The 14,148-nt window shown below is 39.7% G+C and overlaps 1 protein-coding gene across 6 annotated transcripts in view; it reads left to right on the top strand.

Annotated features, from left to right (window-relative positions):
* ADGRA3 (adhesion G protein-coupled receptor A3) overlaps nt 1-14,148 on the top strand; it is a 125,178-nt gene that overhangs the window by 95,053 nt on the left and 15,977 nt on the right. For all 6 annotated transcript variants that reach the window (XM_064584336.1, XM_054508983.2, XM_064584337.1 and 3 more), the window contains 2 exons: nt 5,862-6,075; nt 6,286-6,494. In XM_064584336.1, the coding sequence (XP_064440406.1) occupies nt 5,862-6,075; nt 6,286-6,494 (423 nt within the window). The remainder of the gene's footprint in view (nt 1-5,861; nt 6,076-6,285; nt 6,495-14,148) is intronic.

Genomic DNA, 14,148 nt, shown 5'->3' with positions numbered 1-14,148 from the left:
TTAATCAATTTCACAAGCTACCCCTCTGGGTAAGGAGAGTTTCTACCTGCCAGAGTAGAAAGCTTTAAATGAACACACTCAGATTTGTCAATTTCACACGATTTTATCCTCTTAAGATCATCTATGGCCAGAAACCAAGGACACATTACACTATTATTCATGCTTCATTGATGACATGATATATCCTTTGTAACATAAAATTAGTTAAAAATTATAACATCAAAAGAGCAAAATGCTTTAGCACTTTAATAGAAAGCTTACTTTATATTTTTAACTTTATTACTAGGGCAGTTTTTACTCTTCTTGCATGTCTTTTTTTTTTTAATGCCTTGAATATACTAAGATAATGCGAACACCTCCTAATTGATATTACCCTTGAATGGGAGAATATGCTATCATACGAAGTTAAACCTCTAAAAAGGCAGTTTCTCTGTTAGCAATAGGAACCTTACTTGAATTGCTCCCTATGTATTTCTTCAATCTCTGTCCTGTCTTTGCTACCATCACAGTCTGGTTTGGACTTCTGTATTACCCAAACCATTGTGACTTCCCATGTAGTCTTTGGGTCCCTAGGCTCTTCCTTAAAAATCCATCCTTCTTGTATAGATTGATCTACCTAGGCCTGCCTGACGTCCGACCAGCATGTCCCAATGTAACCAGGACAGTCAGTAAGATAGTAAAATACTTCCAAACCCTGTAGCAAATTCAGCTGCTGTGCCAGTTCCCGAGGGCTCCCTGAGCCCTGCTGGTCCTCTGGGGAGCATCACCCAGTCTGTCCACCCTTTAGCAACTGAAGGGCGGGTACCTACAGAACAGAGGGCCTCCAGGAGCCTTCCGGTTTGCGGAACCGTGCAGGTTGTCTGTGTGCACGTCATTTCAGGTGGTTACTATTGTTAGCATTATCCCTGGATCTACCTGGCGTGGTGACCTTGCCCATCCCCTCATGGACACTCCTTGTCTATCTGGAGGCTGGCCATCGGATAGCTTCCTCCTTTGGCATTTATCTGCACTCCTGCCACATGGCTCTTCCTCCCTCCTGTCTTCGGTCCGGTAACAACAGACCTCCCTTGGCTCCTCTCCCAACCACTGGCCATTCCTAGGCCAGTCTCATGCTAATTCTCCTACTAGACTTCCCAGCTCCTACCCTTACCCTTCCCAGGCAATTGGGCTGTGTGCAGAACTGTCACCTTCAAGAAACCTTGACCGAATACCATCCTGTCGGTCCTCTCCCACCCTCATCTCCTTTATTTCTCTTCCGTACTTTGCCTGTAATGCTCAGCTCCTGTATCATTGCGCGTGATGTACAGGAGCCAGATGGGTTTCCTGGCTCCTACACTGGACCGAGGACTGCTTGAGGGCAGAGCGAGGGCTTGAGTCAGCAGTGAGTTCCAGTGCCTGGCCTCAGTCGGTCGGCCAGGGGGAGACTGAGGTAGCTGTCGTCTGACTCTTACAGCACCGAATCTCTGCTCTTGTCTTCACCGAATGCTTCCTTCCCCCCTTGGCACCATAACAGACCATGTTACCATCACCAGACAGAACCTGTTTGTGATAAATGACTAAGAGCTTTTAGAACTTGCTGGTGTTTTGAGTTCAATGGAGAGCTGCAATGTAGCCTAAAAGAACTGGTTCTTTAAAGTTTTCTTGAGTGGAATTTAGAAATCAGTGTTTCTCTCTGCATCCCCTATTTCACTCGTCCTCGACACCTAGGGTTTTAGCCCAGCTGAAGTTCTTTAACTTTCCAGACCAGTCGTATATGACTTCATGCCCCCTACCTCCTTTCTGCCCCTTCTCCTGCCCTCAGTCCCATACCCCTGCCCAGTAAGAGCCTTGCTCCTCTAAGACTCCATTCAAATAGTACCCTCCTTCTCTTCCTGAGAATTCATCACTGCCTGTTAGTTTCCTAGTGCTTTGTTCGTTCTTCTATAGAATAATTAGAAGCTGGTATCATGGCAGGTTGAGTTATACTGAGAAGCCATGGGATATGGGGACAAAGAATGTGGTCTCTGTAGCCAGACATCCTGGATTCACATTCTTCTCCCCCACTTAACAGCTGTGCAAACTTGTGCAAGTACCTGAACCTCTCTGAATGTCAGTTTCTCATTTGTTACATGGGCATCATGAAATAGCACCTACCTCAATGGGTTATTGAGAGGATTATGTGAGGCAAATGTGTGGACATTCACAATAGTGTCCAGCACAGAACAAGCGCTTAATAAATGTTCTTGTCATTGTTTTATTGTTGTTGCCTCTCCCTTGTTAGATTATGAATATTTGAGGCAGGGACCATGGCTTACTCATCGAATATCTCCAGAGTGCCTAGCACAGAGCAATGAAACATCCAGTAAATACTGTTGGATAAAATTTAGCAGCCAAAGCTTAATTAGCAAGGAAAGTTAGTTAAAAACTTGATTCTGAAGGCAAACAAAATCCCTGTTAATCTTTAGCAGTGAGATAATCAAAAAGTGGTATGCATTTAATAACTAATTATACACAAGAAAATTAGCACATATCATATCTGTTTAAAAGCGAGAGTGTAGATTGTTAAGACAACATAAGTAAATTAGTATTTTTATTATTTGTTTTAGTATTTTATTGTTTTAAGGCAGGTGCCTCTTTGACTCATTCCAGTTTTAGTGTTAGAATTCTATAGAAGTGAGCAAAATTAGGATTTCAGGAAATTTTAATGTATTAACTACACAGTATCAGAAGTTCTGATTGTTTCATAAGGGAAGGTGTTAAAGTCTAGTGGAAGTATTTGAATTAATATCCCTTATGATGTGTATTTTCTTCCCAGTTTAATGTCACTGTAAGTAGGGAAATATACATGAATTTTGCAAATAAAATTATAAGAGCTCTATGATAACATCCATTTCATGTATGTTCATACTTTGTCAATTTTTAGTATTGAAATTAACACTAGAAGTGAACTGTGGAAGTCAAAATATGATGAGGTTCTAGATGATTGTTGGTAAGTCCATTACTTGAAGGCATTTTCTTCCCACACCCCCCCCCTCCAGCCTCCAGATAACCACATGCCACACTGAGGCAGTAATAGTCATAAAAATACCACCCACAATTATGTAGCCTCTTGTGCTTATCATGGTCATGATCCCCTGTGGTCCTCACAGCCATTCGTTAGAAAGATCATCATTCGATGCCCATGACAGATGAGACCCAGAGAGTGTAAACAAAACTGTGCCGTGTTAAGGGGCCACAAAGTGGTAAGGCTGGGACCCACATCCTGGTTTCTTGTTTCAGATCTTATGTTCCTTTCCCCAGGGGTGGCAAACATTAGACTCCAAAAACATGTATTTCCCAAAGGGTTTTAAGAGCGCTTTTTCTGACTTATTAGCTGTAATTGCCTTGTGTTTCCATTGCTGTGATCCATACATTTTAAAATGAATAGATGGTTTAAATGAAATGACAGACTGGTTCCTTGCCTTTAGGCCAAGTGGCAAAAGGTAAAATCATGACAGATGTAACAAATGGGTGTTCCTCGGTGATTTGGTTCATGAAATTTACAACTTTTCCATAATTAACAATCACTTCTTTTAAAGAAATGAAATATACAAATATATTCTTACTATAAAAATCCAAACATTATTCATTATTGATGCAGTTTTTCCAGCACTCCTAGCCATCCTTTGTCCATTCCAGAGCCCCTGTAATTATTATTGAGCCATATTCCATTATTGGACTTTAAAGGGTATTTTAGAAGCCAAAGTATGTAGCTTTCATCTCTCGGTGATGGGTTCATACTCTTCTGACTTTTTATAATTTGCTGTTGTTTGGGTGGTTTTACAAGTTTAAACTTTGGTAGAAAACATTTTCTGACTTCCAGAAATCAAAGATGTCATTTCCTTTTTCAGCTCTTTTAAAAAGTGTCAGTATGTCTTCTTTTTAAAATTAATTTGATAACCCGTAGGTAATGCTTTCCTAGAGAGTTGTGCTTTGCTTTTGAGTCGTTTTGTGTTCACAATAGTTATTTTATTGAATCGTATAGTTCTTAAATTTTAATAGATGTCCAGTTTGTAACGCATTGTCAGGATTTTGACCTTTTAACTAGTCAATCTGTTGATGTTTTTCCTTTTTTGCTACCTCATTTCACACTTCAGATAAATTTATATACAGAATAGAAATTTAATAGATGAATTTATAACAGACTTTGTGTCTCCATCAGGTTATTATGTTTGTAAGTGAGAATAGTAGAAACCTTTTTGTGCATGTTTCTTAGGCAAAATATTTCTACCAATTATCTTCTTGGCATCTTCAATTTAAAAGAAGTATTCACACTTCCAATATTCAGACTTTCAGAATACTTTATTCAGCAGATATTTGTGTGTGTCCAGTGTGTTCCAGCATTGTTCTAAGCACAGCTGTTAAGAACTCATTTTAAAGTTAATCACTTGCTTAAATAGAACCTTTTAAAAATATAATCATGCCACACAGACTTTCATTAGTTTTACAAACAATGGGTTACTTTTATCAAATATAAATACCAGGAACTATTATTAACATAGGGGGTCCAGAAAAATAAGTGAGATGATCTGCACTCAAAAATCCTGCTACTGTAGTTAAAGGGGCAGACAGTGAGTTGCATTGTGATATTGCACGTATTAGTTACGATAGAGATGGGTGCGGAATGCCACGGGAGGCCAGAAGAGGGAGCAGCTAACTGGAAAAGCAGTATACCAAGGAGTCATGTAATTAATCCTCCAAAAAAGCCCCATGTTAAGGATGTCTTTCTCTTGGTTGTCAGCCACTCTTATTCTGATCCGTCTTTGACATTGCCTGCAAAATTATCTTGCTAGAAATCAGATCTGCCCAGTTCAAGAGTTTGCCAGACAAAAGAACAGCAGAGCATTTCAGCAAGGGGTCCTGGCATGTGCAGCACTCCCAAGTGGCATAAAAAATGTAGGGAATCTCAAGGATTGATATATTCAGGGTGACCAGGTTACAGGTGGTGGAATAGGGAATGTTAGAAGAGGAATTTGAAATGTAGGTTTTAGCCAAATCATATGATGTACTTAGGATTGGGGGGGAGGTATTTGCTAAACATTGGAGAACTGGGGTGCTCTTTAAACTAATTTAAGATCAAATATGTTTCTTAGGAGGAAATTCTGTGGATTGGAGGGAGATTGATGTCAAGAGAAAAACTTTGTGATGAATTCTTCAAACAGGGAATTTTTTTAAGTGGTTAATTATTTGCCTCCTTGGTATACAGATTTGTTTTTTATTGAATGCTAAATAATTTATAGTTTAACAATCCCTAATAAAGAAGTATGTAAAACATTCAGTGATCAGCTGCTCTGTTTGTTACTATGTTTCTCTAACCTGATTTCTAACATGTTTCTTAGTCTCAGGGGCACTTCTGCTAAGATTAGAGTTTGCTTGAATCTAAGTTTCTATTAAGTATGTAGAATTTCTTTTAGTTGACAGTTTGAATCCATCCTGAATCACCTTAGAGTTCCATAAGTCCAAATTAATTAAACTCACATTTGTGGTGGGTTGCATTGGTGCTTATATCTATAATTGATCGTTGTAAAATTGATAGAAAGAGTGATCACTGAGATTCTTGATCTGTTTAATGCTATCGACGTCAGCAGTATTTGTTACCATGGGAAAATTCACTTTATTGTCTGAAATAATTCCTTGTTTACGACTTTAACTCTTTGAAATAGAGTTTGCATTTCTCTTTATTTTATGCTTCTTCTGTGCTTTGGTGTGGTGTTTGGATATTTCGTGTAACTGATAAATTGTTCTAACTATTAAACATTCATAGCCGTTCGAACTATTCTTTCTGGTTTCTGCACACTAATATGGCAACCTTTCTTTGATTTTTTTTTTTTATGTATATTCAGAATACTATCGTCGAGGCTTCTATTCAGCTTCCTCCTTCCCTTTTCTCACCAAAGCAAAAAAGGGAAGTCAGACCCACTGATGACTCTCTCTATAAGCTTCAACTCATCGCATTCCGCAACGGAAAGCTTTTCCCAGCCACCGGGAATTCAACAAATTTGGCTGACGATGGAAAACGGCGTACGGTGGTTACCCCTGTGATTCTCACCAAAATAGGTTTGTTACGTGGCTTATGTTCTCCTGTCGTGACTAGACAGTGGGACTTTATGATATCCCATACCTAAAAAATGCTTATTTTTGTTCCTTCTCGCTTTAATGAGTCCCTAGTGAAAAACAATACCACAGAGTACCCATTCGTGTGGAAGTCGACATTTCATTGTTTCTGAAGTTTGTTTCAGAAATATTTTCATTTCCCATTTTCTCCAGATGGTGTGAATGTGGATACCCACCACATCCCTGTTAATGTGACACTGCGTCGAATCGCGCACGGAGCAGATGCCGTGGCTGCCCAGTGGGATTTCGATTTGCTGAATGGACAAGGAGGCTGGAAGTCAGATGGGTGCCATATACTCTACTCGGATGAAAATATCACCACCATTCAGTGCTATTCCCTTAGTAACTATGCAGTTTTAATGGTATGGCAATTGTTAACTTTATGCATAAACACTAAATTTCCTCATTTTTTCCCTATGCGTAGTTAAGCTCCAGTGAAGATTTTTTTTTTTTTTTTTAACTTTTAACATAAACTGTTACCTTGTATTAGGAGGTAATATTTGGGGTAATTCTGAATTTAAAAGGAAATTAAGTGACGACCGAGTGCGATGTATGGGATTGAACTTGGTTATAGGGATTTTCAGGAAACTTTATAAGTGAATCAGGTCCACTAAACTTTGATCTTCTGAAATTTGGATACATTTTGGGTCCATACAGTCCAACTATTAAACAGGAAAGAGTGACTCATTTGCCCAAAGATACACAGTGAACAGTGAGAGATTTTCCTTCTTTGCCGTCTACCACTTTTTCCCACTATACAGCATAAGTTTTAGACTCTTGAATTTAGAGTAACTGTGGCAATTTTCATTTAGTCACGGTAAGTGACAGTATTGACCCAGGTCGTGTCTTTTCACTGTTAATGCTAATCACGCTAATGTTGTTTTCTGTTATTTACCACTATTCATATGTTAGTCTGTGTTAGCCAGTTTCTTTAGTCTCAGGGAAACTAAAATGTATAGATATATATAAATGTGTATATGAATGTATCGGAACAGTTCTGTTATTAACGAGTTACTTAAGTGAACCTGGTTCCTGAGCTGGTAAGTGTGAAATTAGCCATACTAGTTTGTATTTTATATTACAGTATATACATGGAGTACGTAGACATGCATTTGGAGAGCAGTGGAAGGAATTACTTAGGAATCTGAAAGACATTTTTGAGAAATGGCACGAGGCTAGCCTGGGAGTGAGGATGCTTATGTTTCTCTTCCTGCCTCCAGATCTGAATCTGTTATCTAGACAGGATTTTATCAAAGCACTAAATAATCTTGAAACATGATATATCTTACTTTTTGTAAATTCTTTTCTTAACAAAACAAAAGCGTGGGGCGCCTGGGTGGGTCAGTTGGTTAAGCATCTGACTCTTGATTTTGGCTTAGGTCATGATCTCAGGGTTGTGGGATCGAGCCCCATGTCAGGCTCTGTGCTCAGTAGAGAGTCTGTTTGGGATTCTCTCACTCCCCCCCCCCCCCCCGCTTGTGTTCACTCACACGCTCTCACTCTCTCTCATAAATAAATCTTAAAAACAAACAAACAAACCCAGAAAGTGTATTTACCACTAGAAATGATTTTGAAGCAAGCCTGAAGTAGATTTTCCTGAACTCCTTTTTTGGTTTTCTCTTTGCACCTCAATTAAGTATATACCATACCCAACCTCTGGCCAGACAGGCAGAGGAGGGAATAGATTGTTTAGCGGGGTGTGAGGATTGTCTTTCAGTGACCTCCGTCAATACGTCTGTTATTTAGCTCAGCTGACCATGGGTGGAGACTACAGAGTCCGACTCAGCATATTTCTTTAAGTTATTTATCCTTTTCTTGTGTATAGTTCTTGTTGATAAGTTTAGACTTCTCCCAGATAGAAGGTATTTGATATCTGTAATTTTGAGTCTGGTTTCTCTTAAGTTCACATTTTATTATTTTGTAGTAACCTTTCACATTCAAGCATGAAGCAATAAAGTATGAAGCATTTTCTTTCAAAGTGTTTTATCGTTCAGGTTTTGATTATAAAATAACCCGAAATTAGAAAGTACTGGAGGAGAAATAATAGAGATACAGCATTGTCTGAACTTTACATAATAAGTAGAGAAAGTTGGGCAAAATAAATGAAACAAAACACACACAAAAGGCATTTTATAGGCTTCACTGTTAATGACATGATACTGTACATGTGAAACTTTTATTTTTATTTAATACTTAAAAGCATCTATTTTTGAACTTCCTAGCTGTTCTTCTAAACTATTTAAATTGGCATAATCCTTTTCTAGAAAGAATAAGCTATTTTATCGTTCATGCTTTTAATCTTTTAAAAAATGTAATACACAATTCTTTAAAGCTAAAAAATACAGTACCGAGATATTTTTCTATTTTCAAAGAATAGCCTTTCTTTTGCTCTTTTAAAATGTAACTGTGCCACCTAGAGGCAGCGAAGTGAAATGTATCTGAAATTGTCAACAAAAATTGTTAACAAAAATTTGGGATTTTTAGAATTGCTAATTAAACATGAAGGCACAGCCAATGGAATTATGCCTACTTTTGAATAAACCTATGTCTGAGATAAAACAGCTATCTTCTAAATTTTGGAAATCAGGTATCTTTTAAATTTTGGAAATCGGCATCTTTTTTCCTTACCTGGCACTATTTTGAATAATCGATAAAATCCTATTTTTCTTGAAAACTGTCTTAATAGATGGCTTTCTGTAGCAAATCTAAATTCCTATTATGGCAGATAAAAACTTTTTCCTGATCGTGCTTAAAAAAATGAGACAAAGAATATATTTGTTTGCAAATCCAGAATAGATACCATGGTTCTGTTCAGTAGATGTCCTGCTGTATGTAACCAGTTGTATATATCCTAGGTCACAGTGGGAGCCAGAGAAAAAACTTAAGCAGAAATTAGGTCTGCTTGAAATAAATGATCAGAAATAGTAGGAATTGAGGCAGAAAGATTCCTAGAAGTTGGGGTTAGTAGGAGACAAAAGAAACCTGAGTAGTAAGGAGGTAACGTGTGGGGTCAGACTATTTGGGTAGGACCGTCAGTGATAGTAGTAAAGATAAAATGGCCTCTGTACTGTGATTCCCTTTTGTTACAGTGTTCACACAGAAATACAGGAAACTAGCGAGCTCTCATTTGTTAACCACATCCCTCTAGTGTGGCTTTGAAATTTTGTTTGTATAAAACTTGCTGAATGAAAGCAAACTTCAGCTTCACCTACGCTATGATTAAACATGCATGCTAGCAACATTTTTAAAATATAATTCTTAAATAGGTACTGCATTCACAGGGATCAAATGTCTTAGTTATTTCAACACATTAATATATAGTGAAAACTTGACCTCCACGCCTCTCTTCCATTATGGTCACTATCTGGACAAAGTAGGTAACTTGTCACTAATAGAAGTTTCTTGCCTGTTTTTGAAGGGATTTTCATGTATATTGAAGCAGAATGAATATCTAGTCCTGTTTTCTTTCATTTTTGCATGAAGGCTGCATGCTGCAAACATTGTTTCAAACCATGCTTTTTTTCCCCCATGAGACAGTGTATCTTCTGACGGTGATGGTGTCCTTGGAATAATATAACTTATGGTACTTTAGGATGATATGATGCTGGTGGCTAATTTTCATTAACTGCTTATGTTCTAGGCATTCTCCTGAAGTCTTTACATGCATTAACTTATTTGGTCCTTGTGGCTACCTCATGAGGTCTAGTGCTATTAATCATTACGCCCAGTTTACAGGTGGAAAAACTGAGGCATAGTGAGGTTAAGCACCATGCCCAACTTTGCAAAGTTAGTGTTGGAATTGAGACTTGAATTCAGACTCCAGAAATCAATGTCTTAGTCACTCCAGTAAATCTCCTTTCTGAAATCTTCCTATATCTTCCTCATTTTTTTTTTTTTAAGATTTATTTATTTATTCTAGAGGGAGCAAGAGAGAGAGCTCAAGAGCAAGCTTGGGGAGGGTCAGAGCTTGAGAATCCCCAAGCAGACTCTCCGCTGAGCACAGAGCTGGATTCCGGGCTCTGTCCCATAACCCATGAGATCAGGACCCGAGCCGAAACCAAGAGTCTGACTCCCAACCGACTGAGCCACCCAGGCTCACCAGCTTCATTCTTTTTCACCATTGAACATTATTTTATGTTCCTACCATGACTTATTTAGGTCTTCCTCTGTTTCCAGTAATTGCCTTGTACAATATTATTTCGCATATTTAATAGAAAATCTGCAGGATAAGTTTTCTGAAGTGGTCTCAAAGGGGGACCAATTTTGTTCAGTGGAGGTATTGAGCAAAGTGCATATATAGATCTTAGGTGTATGGTTAATGATTTTTTTAGGTGAATACGTACCTTCGACTACCATCAAGATTAAGATTTTGGCTTGAGCACTTGTTAGCTCTCCTATGCTTCTTTCTGGTTAATCCCAGCATGTCTCATGAGATATCCCCTGTCCCATGTCTGTCACCATAGATCAATTTTGCCTATTCTTAAACTTCATAAAATTGGAATTTTACAGTATATACTCTTTTGTGTCTGGTTTCTTTCTTTCTTTTTTTTTTTTTTTAAAGATTTTATTTATCTGAGAGAGAGAATGGGAGACAGCATGAGAGGGGGAGGATCAGAGGGAGAAGCAGACTCCCCGCTGAGCAGGGAGCCCGATGCGGGACTCGATCCAGGGACTCCAGGATCATGACCTGAGCTGAAGGCAGTTGCTTAACCAACTGAGCCACCCAGGCGCCCTCGTGTCTGGTTTCTTTCCCATCATTACATCTGTGAGATATATCTTGTTTTTGCATGTAGCAGCAGTGTATTCTTTTTCATTGCTACACAGTTCATTGTAGGAAAATACCAGAACTTGTGTGTTGCACTTTTGATGGGCATTTGAGCTGTTGCTAGGTTTTGGCTCTCAAGAGAAAGCTGCTCTGAGTATTCACGTATATGGTTTTTGATGGACATGGGCACTCCGGAGTGGAATTACTGGTTGGTAGGTTATGCCATACAGTTGACCAACGTGGTCGTTTTGGTTTATAGTCTCAACAGTGATGAGAGCTTTAGGTTTTCCACATCCTTGCCAACGCTTGGTAGTGTAAATCTTTCATTTTAGTCTCTGGTGGTGGTATTATGATGTCATTGTGGTTTTAATTTGTTGTTCTCTGTTGACTAAGGATGCTGAGCACCTCTCCATTTTCTTATTGTCAGTTTGGGTATCCCCTTTTGTGAGGTTCTTGCTCAGATCTTGCCTGTTTTCATTATCTTTGACTTTTAATTTTTTTCTTTCAGTTTTATTGGGATATAATTGACACGCAACATTGTGTAAGTGTAAAAGGTGTACAGCGTAATGACTTGCACGTATTATGAAGTGATCACCACAATAAGTTTAGTTAACATCTGTTATCTCATACAGATACCAAAAAAAGAAAGAAAAGTTATAGGCTCTACACTCTCAGCAACTTTCAAATGTACCATACAGTAGTGTTATCTTAAAACCGGGAGTCTGTACCTTTTGATTACCTTCACCCAGTCCCCCCCTTCCCCTGTCCCCTGCCTCTGGTAACCACAAAAATGATTTCTCTTTCTCTATGAGGGTTTTTTGTTGGTTTGTTCGTTTTGTTTTGTTTGTTTTTAAGATTCCACATATACATCTTGCCTATTTTTACTTTGGTTATCTGTTGTTTTCTTACTGACTTACAGGAATTCTAGATATGAATGGTGAATGGGAGCTCTTTGTTGGATTTATGTGTTGCAAGTATCTCTCCCAGTCCATGCCGGTCTTTTTTTTTTTTTTTTTTAAGATTTTATTTATTTGTGAGAGAGAGAATGAGAGAGAGAGAGCATGAGAGGGGGGAGGGTCAGAGGGAGAAGCAGACTCCCTGCCGAGCAGGGAGCCCGATGCGGGACTCGATCCCGGGACTCCAGGATCATGACCTGAGCCGAAGGCAGTCGCTTAACCAGCTGAGCCACCCAGGCGCCCCTTTTTTTTCTTTTTAAAGATTTTATTTATTTATTTGAGACAGAGAGAATGAGAGAGACAGAGAGCACATGAGAGGGGATAGGGTCAGAGGACGAAGCAGACTCCCTGCCGAGCAGGGAGCCCGATGCGGGACTCGATCCCGGGACTCCAGGATCATGACCTGAGCCGAAGGCAGTCGCTTAACCAACTGAGCCACCCAGGCGCCTGTCCATGCCGGTCTTAATGAGTTAGGGCTGCTGTAACAGAGGACCGTAGGCTGGGGTGGTTTATAAAGGACAGGAATTTATTTCTCACAGTTCTGGAAGCCTGAAGCCCAAGATCAAGGTCCTTCCTACCAGATTCGGTGTCTGGTGAGGGCCCGCTTGCTGGCTCATAGATGGCGTCTTTTTCCTGTGTCCTCACATGGTGGAAAGGGCAAGGGAGCTCTCCGGGGTCCCTTTTATCCAGGTGCTAATCCATTCATGAGGCCACTGTGTCCTGATCACCTCCCAATAGACCCCACCTCTTAATACCATCATATTGGGGATTAGTGTTTCAACATATGGATTTTGGAGGGACACAAACATTCAGTCTATAAAAGTGCCTTTCTCCTTTTTCTCTTAATGTTGTCTTTTTATGAACAGAGTTTCTTAATTTTCCTAAGGTCTTGCTTTTTATAGTTAGTGCTTTTTATATCCTCTTTAAAAAAATCAAGAGTGTCAGACTCTTGGTTTCAGCTCAGGTCATGATCTCTGGGTCGTGAGGTCAAGCCCTGCATCTGGCCCCATGCTCAGCATGGATTCTGCTTGGGATTGTTTCTCTGTCTTCCCCCATTCCTCTCCCCTGTTCCCATACACACAATACACACACACACACACACACACACACGCTTTCTCTCGCTCTCTCTCAAATAAATAAATAAATCTTTTTAAAAAAGAGATAGGTTTTCTTAGCTTAATTTGTTTTCTTTATATCTGATGTCTATAAACCATGGTGAGCATTTGACCCACAGGCCCAGTCCCGTCAGCTGCTTTAAGTGGTTAATAAACACCTGCACAGTAACCTCAATTTCCCTCTTGGCCCTCAAAGCCTAAAGTACTTACTGTTTGGCACTTTACCCCTTTCCCTGGGTCGGTCTCTCGGCTGGGGTTCTCTTCCTTTTGGGTAGATCATTTTGTGGTGACAATCCAAAATGCCCCAGAAGAAGCATGCCCTGCGGGACCAGTGACAGGAGCACCTGTGTCTTCCTCCAGTTGGAACTTGGATGAGGGTCTTCGCCCTTTATTTCAGCCTCCAGTTTCTTTCTCTATTTCTCTATTCTCTTCACTTGACTTTTGAGAAACACTAATTGCTTTTAAATGTAAATATTATATGCAATATATTTTGAGAACTGAGTTGGCACTTTGTCTGATGGTTCATTAGATATTATGTGGCCACCTGTGTTTGTTAGCTCTCCCATGAGGCCTGTGAAAGGCACGCTGGCGTGCCCTCCCTCTGGCCCCTACCCAGACCCTGCCAGGTGATTGGTGGTGTCTTCACCTTATAGGGAGGCAACGGCTCCAGACTCAGGTAGCCAGCAAGTGAGTGGTGATGTGTTACTGAACATTTCCTAGAGGAATGTCAAATATGTGGTGCATGGAAGGAGTCTAGAGGCCAAATCCTAGATATTGAATTATCTTATCTGAATAATACCAGTTATTAATTCTGCACTGGAATAGTAGCTCTTTGTAGAAATTGAGAGGAACTGTGTCTGCTTTTACTAGCATCTAACTGGTTCTCATTGCCCCAGTGTTTTTTTGAATTTTCCCATGGATATTCTGGACTTCTGGCAAAATGTGAGTGCGTGCAGGCCCTGGGACTATAGACTAATCGTGTGAGCATCTCATAGGGGCAGATGGTGCAGACTTCATGGTGATAGGCTTTTTCTCTTATATTTTCCCTTTTCTGCTACTCAGTTTACAGCCTGTCAGCTCTCGAGGGCTGGGACTACGTTCTGCGTTTCGCTGAGTATCCAGTGCTTGGCATAGTGCCTGGCCATGGTGGGTACCCAATTAACATTTGTCAAATAAATAG

This window comes from Mirounga angustirostris, unplaced genomic scaffold, assembly GCF_029215605.1.
Source record: "Mirounga angustirostris isolate CCGP_5_RB_7025 unplaced genomic scaffold, mMirAng1.0.hap1 SCAF_2, whole genome shotgun sequence".
Classification (NCBI taxonomy): Eukaryota; Metazoa; Chordata; class Mammalia; order Carnivora; family Phocidae; genus Mirounga; species Mirounga angustirostris.
Note: the sequence above shows the minus strand (reverse complement) of the source record. Positions and strands in the feature narration are given on the sequence as shown.